We start from the raw sequence: 18,676 nt of genomic DNA on the forward strand, positions 1-18,676 counted from the left end.
TGTGTAGATTATTTAAAACAGAATTAATGGATGAGTTTGAATAAAGAACTAGCTTGTATTGCCACAGCAAATTACAATCATTTACATGTCTAGGGAAGATATACGTAAAGCTTCATCCATTCTGGAATAAACTCCTAACCCCAAAGTAAATACAATTGTATTATGGGCATCTCAAATCATGTTCCAGTAAAAAAAAAAATTACATATGGTCATTATAGTTGCGTTGCGCGCCGTGAGACAGCGCTGCTTGTATAGCTGTCGACGTCTCACTAAAGAATATTTCGAATATATACCACAGTTACGCCTCCTTTGTATATTTTCCATGCACACGACACGTTAACGAGGTCGTAACAAGCCATTCGTTAGTCGGATATTGCTGGTAAGCATTCGTGTTTCACCAGGAACAAAATTCAAGTAGTTGTCGCCAGGCTCCAGTCCTGTAAGCACTCGCCTTCTGATATGGAGTGGCATATGTGTTGGAGCATCATTATAACCCTTTGGGTAAGTTATAACTTCTATTTTTTAAATGTTTTGATACGTTAAATTATCGTGAAAAGGATAACATAATTCTGGTGATCGTACTTATCGCAAGTACGCGTTGCTGATGGTTTTATGCGTAGAGCTGGGAATCTAGGCTTTGGAAGTTACGTATCGTAGAACTTCCATTGCTGTCGTAATTCACGCAGAATGTGGGTATTGGACTAAATGGGGCCGATCTGAAATGAATAATGAAGGAAAAATTGGTTTTGAAAGGCTTTAGAGGCTTTTCACTTCAGCAGGGAAATTTCCGTAAATAGCGTATGTAGATTATGTTGATCCAAGTTTGTGGCAAAGGCTGTGATTGTTTTCATTCATTTATGCAAAATGTTTCTCTTACTTTTATCTTTTGCAACTACGATATATTTATCAATTACTTTTACCAGATTTCTGAGAATTCTGAAGGTGAATCTCCGATATTTTTCCGAATCTTTTGGTGGCTTTCTTTTTAAGTTGTTAGTAGTTTGATAGTGCGGAATGTGAAATTTTCTTTGTTCTTCAGTTCTCTTTTCACTCTGCAGTCTGACACACCAACCCGAACACCCCATCCGGTAATGCTTGCTTTCCAATGGCGTCTTGACTACGTCTCTAACTTGTATATCGACTGATTGTTCTAAGACTTCTATCTCATTCTTGTATCTCCCCTGACGATGTGATCAATACACGCAAGTGCACTTGGGAACTTTGCGTGTTTCATTTTCTTAGTGGTTAAATGCACATATTAGGTCATGCTAATCACTGACGTCTTGTAATATATATATATATATATATATGAACAAAGTGCATATGAACGCGCACCTTCAAACGGTTTGTATGTTATATATCCGTGGGTATAGGGGAGAAAGAATACTTCCCACCTGGGTTTCGTAAATGGCGACTAAAAGGGGTGGGAGTTGGGGGCCTGGAAATCCTCCCCTCCAGGTTTTGCTATTCCAAAAGAAGGAACAGAGAAGGGGGCTCGGAGACGATATTCTCGAAGGCTCGGTTCTGTTCTTGATGCTACCTCGCTCGAGCGGGAAACTGATATTTAATACAATATATATATATATATATATATATATATATATATATATATATATATATATATATATGAAATTTTCTAAGCCAACTGCATCATTGGACTAGGGTGGGGATGACCTATGTCCCCTCATCCCTGTGAGATACTGTTCTTTGTTCTCGGTAAACGTATCAATCAGTTCTATGAATAACTCCAAGTTGAGAAATGGAGGAGCTTATGCTGAGCAAAATGAAGACAAAATAATAGACAATCGACTTTTGCAGGTTGTTTGGTGGGGCGGGGTTGTGGCCCTCACCAGCAAGCGTCATAAAGGTACGTAAAATAGACTTGTAACCGCTCGCTTGGAAGCGTTTTCAACAGAATTTAATAGATTCTGTATTTTTCGCCATATTCTTATCCCCTGGGAATAGATTGTTACTTTTGGAATTCAGGTAAACGGTGAATCTAGTCAAATTTAATACCTGTTAAATTCACCTGAGAAACCTAACCATTCATATAAATGATTCTTAGTTTATCTGTTGAGCAGAATGCAAACTAAAGCCTGTGATTTGAAGTACAGTTGATGTTGAAATAGTAATGTACACATGATTCTTGTAAAAGGTCTCGTGTGCCGTTAGAAGGTATTGTAAAGCCTCTTATATCCAGTGGTGTGAGCTGTGTTGCAGGTCATGGCGTAACCTCCTACCTCCACCACCTCGTTAGAGGTAATCGTGGACATGGCGGCTACTATGACTACAGCTCCACCTACGACCCGGCCTACTATAGGGACGAATGCATGAGTCAGCAACTCACGTGCGTCCCTAAGGAGGACTGCACCACCTACACTTCTGGTAAGCCTAGAATTATTGATTAGTTTTCCCTCTGCGGGAAGCCTAGAATTACAGATTAGTTTCTGCGGGAAGCCTAGGTTTGAATGGATGTATGATTCTGGTTTTAATTTAAACTGGGGTTAAAGATTCTGGCATATATATTTTTCATGACATACGTCTGGTGAGAGAGGACTTATGGTGGTCATTGACTTGCCATCATGAACTGCAGGTGGCATTATGGAGGGTCGCGAGTGTCCCGTGAACTTCGTCTCTCATGCTGGCCTTTGCGTGTTCGTGGCCAACAAAGAGAGGGTTTACGCTCGCACCCAGACAGCAGGTGGTGGAGTACTGCGACCGCCTCGGAACTAGACCCTACTACTTTCAGAATTCTGAGGTAAGGGTGTCAATAAGGCTCAATGTTGAAGTGCCTTGGATGGCGACGGACGTATCGTAGGAACGTTAATTTTAGTCAAAATGGCTACAAATATTTTGCTATTTGTCACTGAAGCGATGTAAATAGAAAACGAGAAAGGATTAAATAAAATTTGTCTTTGGAATAAATTTTTCTTGTATGGAGTATCGGCCACATTGTGATGCCTTTTAAAATTTCACTACCAGCAGTTAAATTTTAAAAGGCACATTTTCCACTTTATTCCTGGGGTGCACAAAATATTTGCTGGGGATACTAAAAAAAAATCTTTGATTTTTTAAGCCTGTTTATATCTAATTTAAGATTTGGACTCTGATGATTTTTGTCATTAACATGACCCCTCGACATTGGGTCACACATTCGTATGCGTGTTATTTTCGAATTTGAAAATTGAAAAGGATGTTTGGACCCTAAAATATACTTTTTTAAATGTAAATTATCGCCTCCACCACCTGAGTACACTGTTATATGCGGGGATGAAAGTCCACACACTATATACCCAAAGCACACGAGGTAAAACGAAATCCACCTTGTATAACCAAATTATTTATAACCTAACTCTATTTTTCTTTGACAGGAATGGAAGGACTTCGCGAGCCTTATTGAGAAAGACTACGTATACTGGCTGGACGCCCACTGGGATGAGGACCGTGACCGCTGGGAGTGGCGCTCCACCAACCAAGAGATCGAGTGGGAGAAGTGAGTGTTATCATCTGGTCCTAGTGGACAATGTCCGTGTAGGGCCCCTGGCCAGCTATCCCTGGTGGGTAATGCCTGTGGAGGGCCACCCACCCTCCTGGCCAGCTGGCCTTTTGAGTGTATGGGCACAAAGGTAGTCTGGGTGGTGTGGCTATACCCTAGTACTGTAAATCTGGTAGTCCACTGTGTGGCCCGCAGGGACTACTACATCCTTACCTCCTACCCCTCCCACACGCACCTGATTCTCTGGGACTGTCCACCTGTGTGAAGAAAGCGAATGATTCCACCCCGGGAATACAGACTTATCTGGATGACAAAGTACGAAAGATCCTCTTAGTAATGGTTGTCCTGACTCTCAAAAGAAATTACCCTTTTATCTTGACTTTATTAATGCCTGTGGTCACCAGACGAGGACATTCTCTTAACGCCTTTGGTCAGCAGACGAGGACATTGCCACAAACAAAAGCTAATCTGACATCCTTCAAAATAACATTTGCATTCTATAATGTTTATGATGCCTCTAGTTTACGAATTTTAGTTTTTTGCTCGTAAGGCAGACCTGAACACAATATGCTTCGCCTCTGATGGCAGGGAATGAATGTAGTTACTGAGGCAGTTAATTATAAGGGTGGGTCATCATCCTATCACGACCCCTTTAGAAGGTTCAACTGCAATTACGTTGCAGTGTGTTCAGCTGAACTTCCTAGGCTGTTCGTAGTGTAATCTATGCTCCTGTTTTAAATCTTCTGACATTCATGTACAGAGAATGAGACTTGTCGGTAAGCAAACTGTCTAAACCAAGTAGCAATACTAGTCTGTAACATTCCGGTTAAGTCAATACATGTGACTAAGTTAAGATTGTATAACACAGGTAGGCATCCAACCCCACCACTCGCTTTCCATGTAGTGAAAGCGACTTTGTTGGCTACATTTTTTTTTCTTTTTGAAATATTTTCTCGGTGATAGCAGAAGCTTTGACGTGAATCATTCTTACATGAAATATGTCTGAAAGTTACTACATTACCCGTCAGGATTTTAAGTGGGTCTAAATGCTCCGAAGACAACAATAATATTGTTGAAAATGAGAAGGGCTGCCTGGGTGTGTCGCTGGACGAGGAACGTGGCTGCTTAAGGCTAAGACAGATAAGCTGTATACTACCTAAGCTATTCATCTGTAAGGCTGGTGAGTTTATTTTTCATTACTTTGTACTCTTTATTTGACCTTGTACATCATTATTCCTGAATCATCTAGTGAATGATAATTTGTTCATTTTCCCTGTGCGTGTCTTTAATCATTCTTCGCCATGCTCAGGGGAGTACAAGAGTCGGTGTGTGGAGAACACAGAGAGCGTGTGCTGCTTCTCCCCAACTTACGACTACTACATCGACAACAGATATGGTGGTGAGAACTGATTCGGTCTTGGTATGATGTCGTGTGTCCGCCAGCAGTAGCAAGTGTAATGTAACTGAGGAAAGTCGTGGTGTAGGAAATGTTTCAATCCTAGTCTGCTGTATGTAACCTGATTTGAGCAAGCCGTATTTTCTTTGGTCGCGATCATGAGCGCTAATAGTTGCACAGTCCAAATCTGTCGCCTTTCTTACAACTGTATATCAACAACGTGCCTGTGTGCTGTCACACAAGCACCGAAGCAGGATAAAAGACCAGGCGTCATGCTGTACTGTGTTTTCTCGCGCGAGCGCTGGCTATAGCGAAAATGGCTCTCCTCCTGTGGTAGTTCCCATCAACCAAAAAAAAAAGTCTCCCTCTATAAACATGGACACCAGTGTGAATAATTCTGAATTATACAGAATGGTGTAGAGTCGAATATGCTTAGCTGTGAGTTCCCACGTTGTTGCAGGTCCCGGGTCATACGGTGTACACGGTAGCTCCAAGAGCCAGTGTTGGGTATTACTCGGTCACCATCACCACCACCACTCCCGCCATCACCTGGTCGACTGTCATGCAGGTAGGGGCTAACTATACCACTGAAGCTTTCGAACTTTAAAAATTGTACTGTATAATTTGTAACTACCGCATCTCTTTTTCAGCTGGCCTGATAACTTGTCTAGTAACATTTCTTTTGATCTACTCATTGTTTATTTTCTTTCAAAAATGTATATAAAACCATAATTGCATAATTTCCAATATTTAGTCCACATTACCGTAATATTTGCCGAAGCATCTTTACTTTTGAATGTTGTTTCCCAAAACTAGAGTAACTTTATCAAACAACAAATGCGACATTTCAAGACATGAAAATTTGTATTTTCTACATCGGCCTTCCAAATATTTCTATAGCAGCATCTATTGGCAGTAGTGTCGGGGGAGGGGGGGGGACATGGAGATTCTTAGCATATAACATGGGGACGAGGGGCAACAATTTTTCTTTAAAACGACAGTATATAAGAGATGGCAAAAACTCTTGTGAAGAAAAATGGTGACGTATGAACAAATCTGTGGTGTTTGTAAGATAAAAGACGGCAGGACTAGCTCGGTAGTGTCATTTCGGTGAGGCAGATCTGCAATCCTAATAGAGTTCTGGGCGGCACCATTTAACGCTCCCGTGTCGGAAGGACTGTGGGTACTATCACCCTGAGCGACTGAGGTCAACAGCCTATTATACCTCCTAAGCATCTTTCAGCTAATCCTTTTATCTCCTGGGTCTTTCCCCTTCTTGTTCCCTCCACTTCAGATGTAGACATCTTGGTAATTATTTTCCCACTCATCCTCTTCTCAAAATATCGGCATCGACTCAACCATACACTCCTTCCTATACCTTACCGTACTCTACCACTTTGAAGACGACAGAAGACGATGATCATGGTAATTTCTTTCCTGCAGCGCTGGACGAAATTGGAAACCTATGGCCATACCCGCAGCCGGTCAGGATCGGAACCTCATTCTTCTACTTCTCTGCTGAGGGGCCATGCTTGGGCGAGCGTCTGGCGGTCATCTCCAGCCGCGAGGTGCACGACTTCATTGTCCGCTACCTCATGACGGAGGAGATGAAGACGGCGGACATGAAGTACGTCATTGGCTTGAAATACGATATCGAGGAGGATAAATTCCACTGGGAAAATGGTGAGACCTCAAAACTTCAGGAAATTTGTTCTGCATAACACAGCTTCATGTGGTCCAGGCGATAAAAAATTTATGTACCAATCATCCCTGTACATAAATGTATACATCATCCATCCACGTTACAACACTGCATTAAAATTGTGTCGCTCTCTGTGTACATTCAGGTAAAACTGCCGAGTATTACAACAACGAAACGTACTGGGCGGATGGCCAGCCGGACAAGAAGGGTGATGTGGACGACTACAACTGCGTGGCTTACAAGAAGACCAACATCAATGCTTACTCCTGGCACCTCCTGCCCTCACAGATCTGTCTTGGGCAATATGCTGTTAATGTGTGCGAGTTACCCATGTAAGTACATGTCTCCTGTAGACTCTTGAACTGGCTCCTTGCCTAACTGGGACTGATGCAGTTGAGTAAATATTTTTCATTACTAACATTTCAGCCGATCGACGAATATCATGCCAACTGCAAAGAAGGTAGAGTGTGGGCAGAGAATGGAGCGAGGGGTCCTGGCCAGGGCTTCGTTTTATGAGGAAGAGAACTACAACCACGCCCAGTATGGAGAGTTCCCATGGCACGTGAGTACACTTTCTCTCGTCTGCGTAAGTTTTTCCTGTAGATCTTTTCATTCGAGATATTTTGGTATACAATGGTCTCTAATTATGAACCTTGTTAATTCAGGGATTCCTAAATTAAAACGGTTTCCCCTACAAACGTTTTTTTTTCTTTTTCGGGTTTCCTCTTGAATCATTCGATGGAGATTAGTATCAATTATTTCCACATTACATTCCATGTCCACTGTTGTAAAATCAGTGACCAGTACACCTGATGTCTGCGCTATAACTTGTCGGGAAGTAAAATTTCATATATAGCCGGTAGCATGTAATGAAATGTTCAATAAACATGACACTGGTGATTCCAGGTGGCTGTACTCGAGCAGAGCCCACTCCCAAGGTGGGGTGGTGATGGTGTTCGCGTGCTCTGGGGCGCTGATCCACCCACAGTTCGTCCTCACGTCTGCTCACTGCGTCATATACTCTAGCAGTGGAGACTTTGCAGTGAGTGGGTGGCTATTTTTTTTCCCCACGATGAATATGCACAAATACTTAAAATCTTGGCCATGGCTTTTGAATCCTCATATTTTTTTTTTATGAACAACGTACTTCTAAGTTATTTTAAAATCCTTGCATAGATTTGGCTAATTCAAGATGGTTCCAAACCGTTGAGCTGGTAAGGAAATTTCGTAGAATAATTAGCATAATACAGTATAGCCAGTACAACTGGCGAAAATTTCTGCCATCATATGTTCAGCGACGTATTTTTCAGGTTTCGCTGGGTGACTGGGACCTGAACGAAGACGCGAAACACGTCCTAGACACCAGGCTGGTGACCGTGTCTGACGTAATCATTCACCCGGGTGAGTGCTAGTGAATTGTTGCACATAATATGGGGTAGACTTAGGTAGGTGGGAGGACATCCCCCCTCCCCCCATGGGATTTAGGTATCGTTGAAGGGCAGTTAACCCATCACTTTGCTTGGAATTAAAAGATGGCAAGAGCTCCTCCACTACCACGCTCGACTAACTGCAGTCAATGAATAAAATTAATATCTATGAATCTCTAAAGTTCATTACACTTTTCTGCAAATAAAAAAGTAAATCCAGTGATAAAACTCGACGATATAGATTTACATTAGATTAAAATCTAGATTTTTTTTTTATCTACGACTTTGACGTTTTAAACTCTAATATAATATTTAGAAGCAGACTTCCGTCGATCTCCCTGAACATTGCTTAGCCCACAAATCCACATTTCATGCCATCTTAATGTCTAGTTCCTGCAATATGCACGATATCCTCCTCCACACACACCTGTGTTCCTTGGTTATATCGCAACCACAAAGAATGAGTTCGTACAAGTACCTCTCTCGCTCCATTTTCATTCGTTCACGTCAGACCCTTTGCGTCTGCGGCACGACCCAAAAGCATGACGAGACAACCTTTTGGTATGATGGCCGTGCCGATGACGTGATACCCGAGGGCCTGGTCAAATGCAAAAGCCATTATATCCAGGGTTTCTCTCTCGTAAATCAGGGATCATACCTGTCCCTCCTTTCCTAATTAAAAGCAGTATGTTCCAGGCCAGGGTAACTTCTCTTTGCCTTGAGTATTAAGATACGACAGTCATTTTTGATCAATGACATTTGAAATGACTTTAAAATATCGGGGTACATCAGCCCAGTGCATTCATGAGACGCTCGACCGAGACCTGGTCGTGGCAGTTCGCAGGCGGACACAAAACTATCCACCCAGTCTTTTATTTCGTCTAAAACAAAACATAAGTTTCGTTAAACAGGACCGTCTTTCCCTGGAACTTAATTTCTCCTCTGCAGAGAATTTCATTTGCAATCGAGATGCTCCTTTCCAGTACTTGACGTATGAAACTCGACAAAATGACTTGTTTATAGTTCAGCGCGTCCTCCTGGTCTCCTTTGCCTATGGACAGGCGTGGTTTGCCATCTTCCACACTCTTGTGTTTATATGCACATGAAAATTTTCTTCGGGATTATCTTGTATACAAGGAGATGTAACTGTCCTTGACCAGGAGTGCTGCATATGACTAGGAATGCTGCAGTGCCGCAAAGTATGTCATATGCATGATCTATGGTCTCTTTATTACTAAAATCTCTACTAGTTTTTTAAAATTGCAAACGTAGATTTGAAAGGGCCTTGCCAAAATCTGGTTAAAGTCAGAGGCACAGTACTGATTAGGCACAGTCTACAGGCTACAGGTCAAGTAATACACTACTCCACGACGTCGCGCTCCTTCATCTAGACGAAAAGATCGAGGTGGACGAGTACCCTCATGTGGGTCTAGCTTGTCTACCTTCCCCCTACCTCTTCTACCAGCGGACGGCAGCGTGGGAGTGCTTCACTGTTGGATGGCCCGAGGACACACACCATGTAAGTCTTGTGTTACATTTGACCTTAATTTTGCTCGGAAATTTTTACGTACGCTTTAGTGTCCAGCAGGCAGGCTGGGAATCTGATATTAATGATTCGTTAAAATGTGGTTTAATACGATTAGTCTGTAAATGGAGTATATCTTCAGCTAGAAAATATAAATTGTAAATGGAAACTGCAATTGTCGTAAGTCTGACTTAACACGGACCATGAATCGGTAAACGATCCATTATGCAAGTTATAAAAGATTTCGAATGTCTACAAACTATTCCCTTCAACAGTTATTATTTTTGATAAAGTCTGCAGACCAAGATCATTATTTCTAACAATAAAAACTTAAGATATAGCATAGGATGTATATATATAAAAAGTCTGTAAACTTTGATGAAGATGAGTAGAAAATCTCTTTATACTAAGATGTAAACAAAGATACAGCCAGTCTAAAACAAAGCTATAGCCTATGTAACTAATATAACTTATATACGAGCTTGGGCATAATCCCAGGCCATTCCTAGGTTAAGCTGGTGGACTACAATTTCCAACCTTTAACAGGGAGACGGTAGTGTTCTCCAACGGATAGAATCTAATTTCCTGCCGAGGAGAAAGTGCCGTAGTATCACAAAGTCCTACCACAAGGCTCTTTATGAGCACAAGCAACCAAACTATGGCTACGACAAGAAATATGGCTACCATCATAGTGCATACGAACATCACGGTTACTTTGAGTAAGTATTAGCATAAATCAAAATCCTTTCATGCCAAAATGAATTCAGTTTAGACGGGTTGAGATAACTAATTACTGTATTTAGTGCTTCCCTTAAGATGCACCATAAATCTATATAAACTTAGTAGTAGCAGGATTTTTGTGATAAGGCGTGAGGAAGAATGCCTCTGTCCAGGCCATCGCAGAGAAAGACTTTGAGGAAACGAGAGCACGACGGTGTTTGCAAAAACCTAAGAGGACAGTTTAGAGAAGTAAAACTCAAACTCTTGAGTATCCACGGAACGGACAATGTGTTCTTGTATTGGTGAGAGCAAACTCTGCCCTTGAAGTGGAAATTATCGTAGATGATTTTTTTTTTTTTTTTTTTTATACTTTGTCGCTCTCCCGCGTTTGCGAGGTAGCGCAAGGAAACAGACGAAAGAAATGGCCCAACCCTCCCCATACACATGTACATACCCACGTCCACACACGCAAATATACATACCTACACAGCTTTCCATGGTTTACCCCGGACGCTTAACATGCCTTGATTCAATCCACTGACAGCACGTCAACCCCTGTATACCACATCGCTCCAATTCACTCTATTCCTTGCCCTCCTTTCACCCTCCTGCATGTTCAGGCCCCGATCACACAAAATCCTTTTCACTCCATCTTTCCACCTCCAATTTGGTCTCCCTCTTCTCCTCGTTCCCTCCACCTCCGACACATATATCCTCTTGGTCAATCTTTCCTCACTCATTCTCTCCATGTGCCCAAACCATTTCAAAACACCCTCTTCTGCTCTCTCAACCACGCTCTTTTTATTTCCACACCTCTCTCTTACCCTTACGTTACTTACTCGATCAAACCACCTCACACCACACATTGTCCTCAAACATCTCATTTCCAGCACATCCATCCTCCTGCGCACAACTCTATCCATAGAAGATGATATACCGTAGATATGATGGTCTAAAAGGTAAACTGCCTTTGAGTTTGATTTGAAATCAATCTGCAGTCAAATCTAAAGTCGAGGAGCTACGATCACATAGGCTTTGCTAAAATCTAGGCAGAGTTATGTGTTTCCTCTTGTGTAAAAGCCAGATAAGAGCAGATTGTCTTTAACCTGTTGGAAAGCAGCAGTAACATCCTCGTATCCTTCCACTCCTAGCAAGGGCAATTCTATTAAGGCAAGGGTGTTTGACAATATTTGAAGGAATATGGCATGCCTTTCTTAAAAATGAATTTAATTTTGAGTATTGGAATGTCACTTGCTTATTTTAATGTATTACGTAGTTCCATAAAGGTAAACCATCAAAATGGGGTTCTCTCTTCAGGATGTCAAAAATAGTTGACCTAACTTAACCCATAATACTTTGACATGACCAACCTTGATAGGACCTGACTTCAATATTTTTCGTTTCAGTATGAGGGAACCAGAGCTGATCTGTACAGAACCTTCTGAGGACAATTCATGTTTGGTAAGTCTGTCAACTGTTTTTGTAAGACTTATCTTAGAGTTTTACATGTTCATGTTAACTAATTAGCCGAACTTATACGTAGATGACTGTCCCTGAAATAGGATATTTAGATCTCATTAATTTGATTAAATTCACTTATACTGTCTTACGGCAGACAGGCTTCGTGCAAAGCACGCTGTAAAATCTTTAGCATTAGTTTAACGCTGAGGTTACCATAGTACTGAACATTCGTCATAATTGACACAAGTCTTGTCGCCATCTCTGGTGTAGCAGTCTGCTCTAGAGCAAGCCTTCCGTCAGTAGTTAAAGTTTAGTGTCTTTACTATATCGACCCGACAGCATTGAGTCGCCACAGGTGACGTTCGTCTGAACCAAATACCTACCGACATTCCTATGTTATACACTAGTTTTCTATTTTTGCCTCAAAACCCGGGCGTGCCCAAGAACATTGTGATAAGTTCTGGAACCAACCAACATTGCACTTTTTGAATACGCGCACCCCCCCCCCCCCCTCACCATATGGCCCAGTATTGAGACTGACTTTAGAAAACTGAAACTTCGTTCTAATCCTCTCGAGTAATTGTAAACAATGACAGCTTTTCGGTTAGCATTTTCAGTTGTGTGTGAAATACAGCCAGTTTTTTATTTGTGAAAGGTTTTACACCAATTATTTCATCTTCCTACAACACGTTACAAAATGGTTTTTACTGAGCACTCCTCGAATTCACCTTGCTAGCTTTTTTTTTTTTTCGCTAGTGTCCAAGTTTTGTACATTAAAATTAGTATCTTTTATGGCAAATATATGTGAGAATTAGCCTGTATACAACAGCCTTCCACAATGTACCTGTTAAAAACATATCCACTTTTACATATTACTAGGTGGTGTAGTGGTTAACGTTACTGACCATGATTCAGCACGGGTAAGACCCTCATGGGTTCGAATCCTGGACGTGGCGCTACTCGCACTAAACCCAAGTGCTCATCCACCCCATGTGCCTGGTCGATAAATAGGTACTTAGCTGGGTGTGTGTGTGTGTGTGTGTGGATACGAGCAAAGGAATGAAACATTAAAACTATATACACACACAAGTTTGAGACAAGCAACAGGCGTAAAATTCTCATCGAAACCTAAACTGTAATCGTACAAGTGTACATGTCTTGTTCAGGTGGCAATTGTCAGATACGGCGTTATCATTCGCTTTGATAAACTGTTTACCTTTGTTGTGAAAAGGCGCCTTATTAAGGGCTCTGCTGGTCCATTGCAGCCAATATACATTTTCTTTAAAACAGGAGTAAGATCTAATTAGACAAGTTATGGACGTGTTTATAATTAATTTGCATTATTCCAGGACGACCCAACACCCATACTTGTGTGTCGGAAGGCCAGCTTTTATACTGATGATCCCTTCGATCTTGGTCACTATGACTATGATTACCACCACGAGCAGGACCACCGTCGCCAAGCATACGGCAGCTCCAGGACCAACAAGTTCTACTTCTCGAACTCCCGCATCATCAACGCCTACGGAGAGAAGAGGTTCGACAGCGACAAGTGGTACGTCCTGGGTGTCGGACACAACCTCAACTCCTGCCACGACAAGGGCGACGCGTACGGCAAGTACGGCAAACACGACAAGCGCCGCAAGAGACGACGGCATCACAAACACCACAGTCGGCAGGTGTATACCGCGGTGCACGAGTACCTCTCCTTCATCCACTCCCACCTCGATATTCATGCTGTTGATCCTCACTATGGACATCATTAGCCACGGACAGTACGTAACTGTGAACCTTAGTAAACATACGCGCTAGTAAGGTTCCGTGTACTCTGTACTTATGCGGTAGTACACCACATAAAGAACTGTATTACCATTACATCATTTAGTCAAATTGCCTACGTTGTATATTATTTTTCACGTAATATTTATAATTTTTAATAAACTTTAATATTTCATTTGAGGATCTTTTATCCTTACACATGCAGCAACGTGGATATGACCGACATTGTTCTACCAGCTCAACCGCTAAGAAAGTTTTACAATTCAAACTGAAATAGATCAATGGGTCCTGACGAGGCTGATTTTAATCCTAGAATATATGAGAATCTTATATTAGTGTGGTAAAGAGATGTATAGATGTTTACGACGACCAGTAAACTTTGTGTAAACAAGGAAGCACAAGTTATGTCAGTCGTAGACTAAAAGCGAAATGTTTATGAAGTTCAAAAGTACTGCTTTCAACGACATTAATTTGTAAATTATTCCGTATGTTATTTATATTGAGAGAGTACTTGGCATGATTCGAAGAAAAACTATTGACCACCACGAGGGAAATCAAACTAATCTATCCTTAAGCAACTTGTTAGAGATTACTGAAGATAAGAACTGTAATGGATTAGTTCTCTACCATCTCGTTTCTAGAATAAGAATCTATATCATGAGATGTATTTCCAAATTCGGAAATCTTCGCCATAGCTTACTTTTGAACTATTGCATCTCTGTATCTCTCTCCACCATCAGTAGGTTGATCAAAACTGAACATAATTAAGCTGCGAATTCCCTGCTGAACAGTAAAAATAAAATCTCCAACACTTAAATTCCAAAGAATACCTATGAATAATTATGATAGTGTTCCCCCCCTTTTATTGCTAATTGCACCGCTTACTTTGACTTTGGTCAACAGAGAATAATACATTGATTTTTCATCTAACTATTGTCGCTAGACAAGATTCATTATGCTGGCTGCCCCCTCGTACTTACTTTCTATACGTAAAGGCTTTTATAATATTGACGTTAACTGATTAATCAATAAAAACTTAATTTTCAATGGTAAAGGAAGTAGAAACATGGCCGAGAGAATCTAATACAGTACAAGCATAGATCTAAAAAGATCTTTAATCCTAACTTGACTCTCCACTATTATGTCCAAATTCACCTAAAATTGATATCTGCCTTATACTTTCATACGCCATCTACGTGCCCAATCAATCAGTTGAAAGATGCAGATTTTAAATGTTTGTTTATTCCCAGTTGAGTACCTTGTGCGAATACAGATATCCCAAAGCAGCCCATAATAAATAGTTATATGAAAGGGAAAAGATCCCAAGGACTGATCCCTGTGGCACACCACTTTTATTCTTATATTCCAATTTCTAAAAGACTGAGGAGGAGCCAAGAGAAGTACTCATCCTCCTCAAAGTCTCAGGCTGGGGCGTCTGAATGTGAGGATGTAACAAAGATGAGAAAAAGGAGAGATGTGCAGTATGTTTGAGGAAAGGAACCTGGATGCTCATGTTCAGAGGGAAACAAAGCCCAAGGGAATGTTTTAGGGGTAGGAGTTGTGTGAGGACAGAAACTAAGGATAGGATTGCACTACTGCTGAGAAAGGAGCTGAGAATGTGTGAAAGTGTTAGGAAATCGAATAAAGACTGATGTGGATAAAGATGGACTGCAAGAGATGGGTGACAGTGCTTACGTACCTCGCCATGACAAGAAAGATGATAGATAAGTGTTTTTAGAGCAGCAAAGCCAGTAGGTGTTGTGTGAGGGGACCAGCCATCATGGTAAGGCCAGGGTGGGTGCTGTGTGAGGGAGGCAGTCATCGTCGTAAAGTCGGGGCGGATGTTGCGTGAAAGGCCGACCATTAAAGCAATATCAGGAGTCACGAATGTGAAGGTCAGCCAGGGACTGGGTTAGCCAGGTGGGGGGCGACGGGCAACCCTCGCCTCCCCCGGCCGATCCAAGACCGCCACCAGCAGGAGCAGCAGTCGTCACCTGGTCACGCGCAGGTGGGGACGGGCAGTCTGTCAGCTGGTCTGGCGACAGGAGCGCGACTCCGTTTGTTTTGGACAAGTGAAGACTAGGGATACCCTCCCTCCCTCAACAACCAGAGGACAGAGGTCTATGTGGTATTACCATCAACTGATGACGGTGGATTGATCAACAATCGTCAGGAACACTTAATGATGAATATTCTGAGCTAGTGAAGGTGGTGACTCAGTAGGGTGATGTGCGGGATCACAGCAGGGAGGGAGACAGGAGCCTGCTGATGTTAACATGAGAGTGGAGGCGGGGGTCGCCGTGGTGACACTGCTGTGTGTGGCAGGTGGGGTCCTCTGCCACGCCGCCAACATCACCACCACCTGGAGCACCTTTCTCCACCACTATATCCAGGCCTACACCTACAACACTGTCTGCTTCTTCGTCCCAACGAACGGTGAGTCGGCGGACTTTGGTATAAAAGTATCCGTGGAGCAAAGTGACAAGAGACCGCCTCTGGTAGTGTAAGTATACTGCCAGAGACGCAGGGAACATCTCATTATCAATCATCGTGGCCGCAGTGTTTTCTAACAACTTTAGCGGTAAACGCTAAGAAAGCAAAAAAAAAAAAAAAAAAAAGAAAAAAAATCGCTCCACGTCATTCCATATCAATGTTTGATGAAGTTCCGAACTGTTGTTGTGTTGCGAGAACAAGTGTATTGTTGCTCAGAGGGACGAGGTCAGGCATAGTGTATCTATAACACGTCTCTAACAGAATAAACATGAGAATAGGAGATAGAGATGGATGTGTATAGCCCGTGTGATCTTTAATTGTAAATAAAGTATTTGATACTTTCCTGCTGGAGGTCGGAATAAAAATCAGGCAGGCATTACATACAGGCAAACCCCTTCATTATCACTCTCATTCACTGTCATTCAAGCTTCACTCCTTCATTCAACCTCAGAGACAACAGCGTTAGAAGGAAATCATATGATTACCATTTTCGAATCTTAGTTACACATCAAGAGCAAAGATTTCCTTGTCGAATATGCAATCACAGTTTATACGCTTATAGGGACAGGGTAAACAAAGTAGGAGGCAGTGTGTTCTATTTGTTGAACCCATTTAAATACCGTATAAAAATGTAGCTATTGAAAATATCGACCATTTTTTTTTCTAGAAATGATAAACCTAAGAAAATAACAGTAGGACTAGTTTATAGGCCCCTCCTGCACACAAACCAGAAGTAAACTATAATTTGATGATCAGTTGGCAGAAATTTGTGATGAAGAAGATTCTATCAGTAGGAGACTTCAACATACCGGTATCTAAATGAGGAGAATCCCCTTCCAGTAGCTCCAGGCGTGGACTCTGCCTAAATATGCCTGACAATGCCCTAATTCAATCAACGAGATTAGATTCAGATCTAACTTCAAATGCGGATCTCGTTGACAACGTTGAAGCTGCAGACAAGTATCACCTAAAAATTATTTTTGAGGTCACTTTCAACTACTTGCAATATCGGTCAACAGGACAGTCGGGGGAAAAAATAACCAATTTTAAACTTGCAAATTCTAATGATCCTCGCATTCCTCTTAACAGGCAAACCTCAGATGACATGAGTGATGAAAATGACATGAACGCAGCTTGAGTACGCTTCAGTAAAACTTTCAAAGCAGTAGAGAAAATTCGTAAGGGACAGTGCGTAGTAGACGGTCTATTTTCAAAAGGAAACCAATATAACGGAACGGTGCAATAAAAAATGCCTGATGTTTAAGAGAGAAGCTCATAAGAAACTCAGAGACCAATAACCAACACGATGGAGTAAGTTATGTAAATTTGCGTAGATAAAGCGAGAGAATTATACGACAAAGAAAACGTCAAAATGAAGCATATACTGCTGAAAATAGCTAATGACACCCTAAGGAGTTTTACAGTACTGTTGGAAGTAAGAGAGTCATTACCCAGTCGAGTTGGTCCAAAAATTACGGAAAACGGTGACTTGGTTCAGAACAAAGTCATACTAAAATTTCAAAGGAATCTTTTGCATCTGTAATTACGATCGAAGACACAACCCATACCCAGAATCCTGATATAAAAGCTGAAGACATACTATCAGCAATAAACGGAATGATAAACAAAACAGCAGACCCTGATAAGTTTCATTCGAGGACAATAAATGAGGCGACAAATGAGATAGTTAAACCCTTGACTGCTCTTTTCAATAAGTCATTTGCAGCGAAAAAAGTTTCAGGTGACTGGAACATTGCCAATGTAACACTGATATTACAAAATAGATAATAAGTCATTGCCCGGAAATTACTGTCCAGCGTCTGTAACTGGTAAACGTATGGAAACCATCATTCGAGACATCATTGTAATCCAATAAGATCACTTAATACACGATCCCTAGCATGATTTTCAATGAAATCGCTCGTCTGACAAATCTGCTTATATCTTTTATGATATGATCAATACGTACGACAAAAGTAAAGCAGATGATAACATTTAATCAGACTTTCAAGGAGCGTTCCATGTCCATTTGCATCAAAGGTTACCAGCAACATTAAGTCACATGACATTGATGGGGTTGTACTTTCTTGGACAGTTACTGGTGGACTCGCTGTAAACAAAAGAGTTACTGGTTGACTCACTGTAAACAAAGAGTTGTGATTAATGGTCAAACCTCAGAAGAGTTAGACGTATCAAGTGGTGTGCCACAAGGATCAGTCTTGGGATCGGTTCTCTTATCTCATATATATTCATGATACTGATAATGGGCGGTATTGTAGATGGTCAATGAAGAAAAGGACTTGGACGTGACAATTTCTGGTGACCTAAACCCAAAGAAGCAGTGTACAGAAGCAACGAACACAGCAAACAAAATTCTTGGATCTATGGGTAGGGTACAGGAAAATCATTCTTCCTCTTTAGAATTCACTGGTTTGTTGACTTCCAACCGCATTCTCTTATACATTTCCTAATCATTTGCACTCCTTCCTCTAAGTACCGTCCATATACCTCTCTTTTGTCTATTCACAGCAACTTCACTTCGTCATACCACCACTCACTATCTTTCCCAACCGACCCACCTCTAACTTACGCATGCCACATGCATCTCTCATACATGTCATCACTGCTTCCCCAAACACTCAATATGCCTCAATTACTCCCCTAGCTTCGCTTACTC

The 18,676-nt window shown here is 41.6% G+C and overlaps 3 protein-coding genes across 3 annotated transcripts in view; 2 read left to right on the forward strand and 1 right to left on the reverse strand.

The window, feature by feature from the left end:
- Positions 1-18,676, reverse strand: part of SMC2 (structural maintenance of chromosomes 2) — a 150,533-nt gene that overhangs the window by 92,337 nt on the left and 39,520 nt on the right. The gene's annotated exons all lie outside the window — the stretch shown is intronic.
- LOC139750785 (uncharacterized) lies at positions 394-13,651 on the forward strand. Its single transcript, XM_071665523.1, is given in 18 exon segments — positions 394-501; positions 1,819-1,867; positions 2,221-2,385; positions 2,594-2,697; positions 2,699-2,758; positions 3,372-3,493; positions 4,525-4,676; positions 4,806-4,895; positions 5,353-5,460; positions 6,336-6,575; positions 6,740-6,926; positions 7,021-7,184; positions 7,521-7,636; positions 7,905-7,995; positions 9,362-9,540; positions 10,093-10,265; positions 11,673-11,727; positions 13,077-13,651. Coding segments are annotated over 18 exon segments (2,514 nt in total). The 5' UTR covers positions 394-459; the 3' UTR covers positions 13,494-13,651.
- LOC139750616 (uncharacterized) overlaps positions 15,496-18,676 on the forward strand; it is a 29,259-nt gene continuing 26,078 nt past the window's right edge. The window contains exon 1 of the mRNA XM_071665290.1: positions 15,496-15,942. Within this exon, the coding sequence (XP_071521391.1) occupies positions 15,783-15,942 (160 nt within the window). The 5' untranslated portion in view covers positions 15,496-15,782. The remainder of the gene's footprint in view (positions 15,943-18,676) is intronic.

Source organism: Panulirus ornatus, chromosome 10 (assembly GCF_036320965.1).
Source record: "Panulirus ornatus isolate Po-2019 chromosome 10, ASM3632096v1, whole genome shotgun sequence".
Lineage (NCBI taxonomy): Eukaryota > Metazoa > Arthropoda > Malacostraca > Decapoda > Palinuridae > Panulirus > Panulirus ornatus.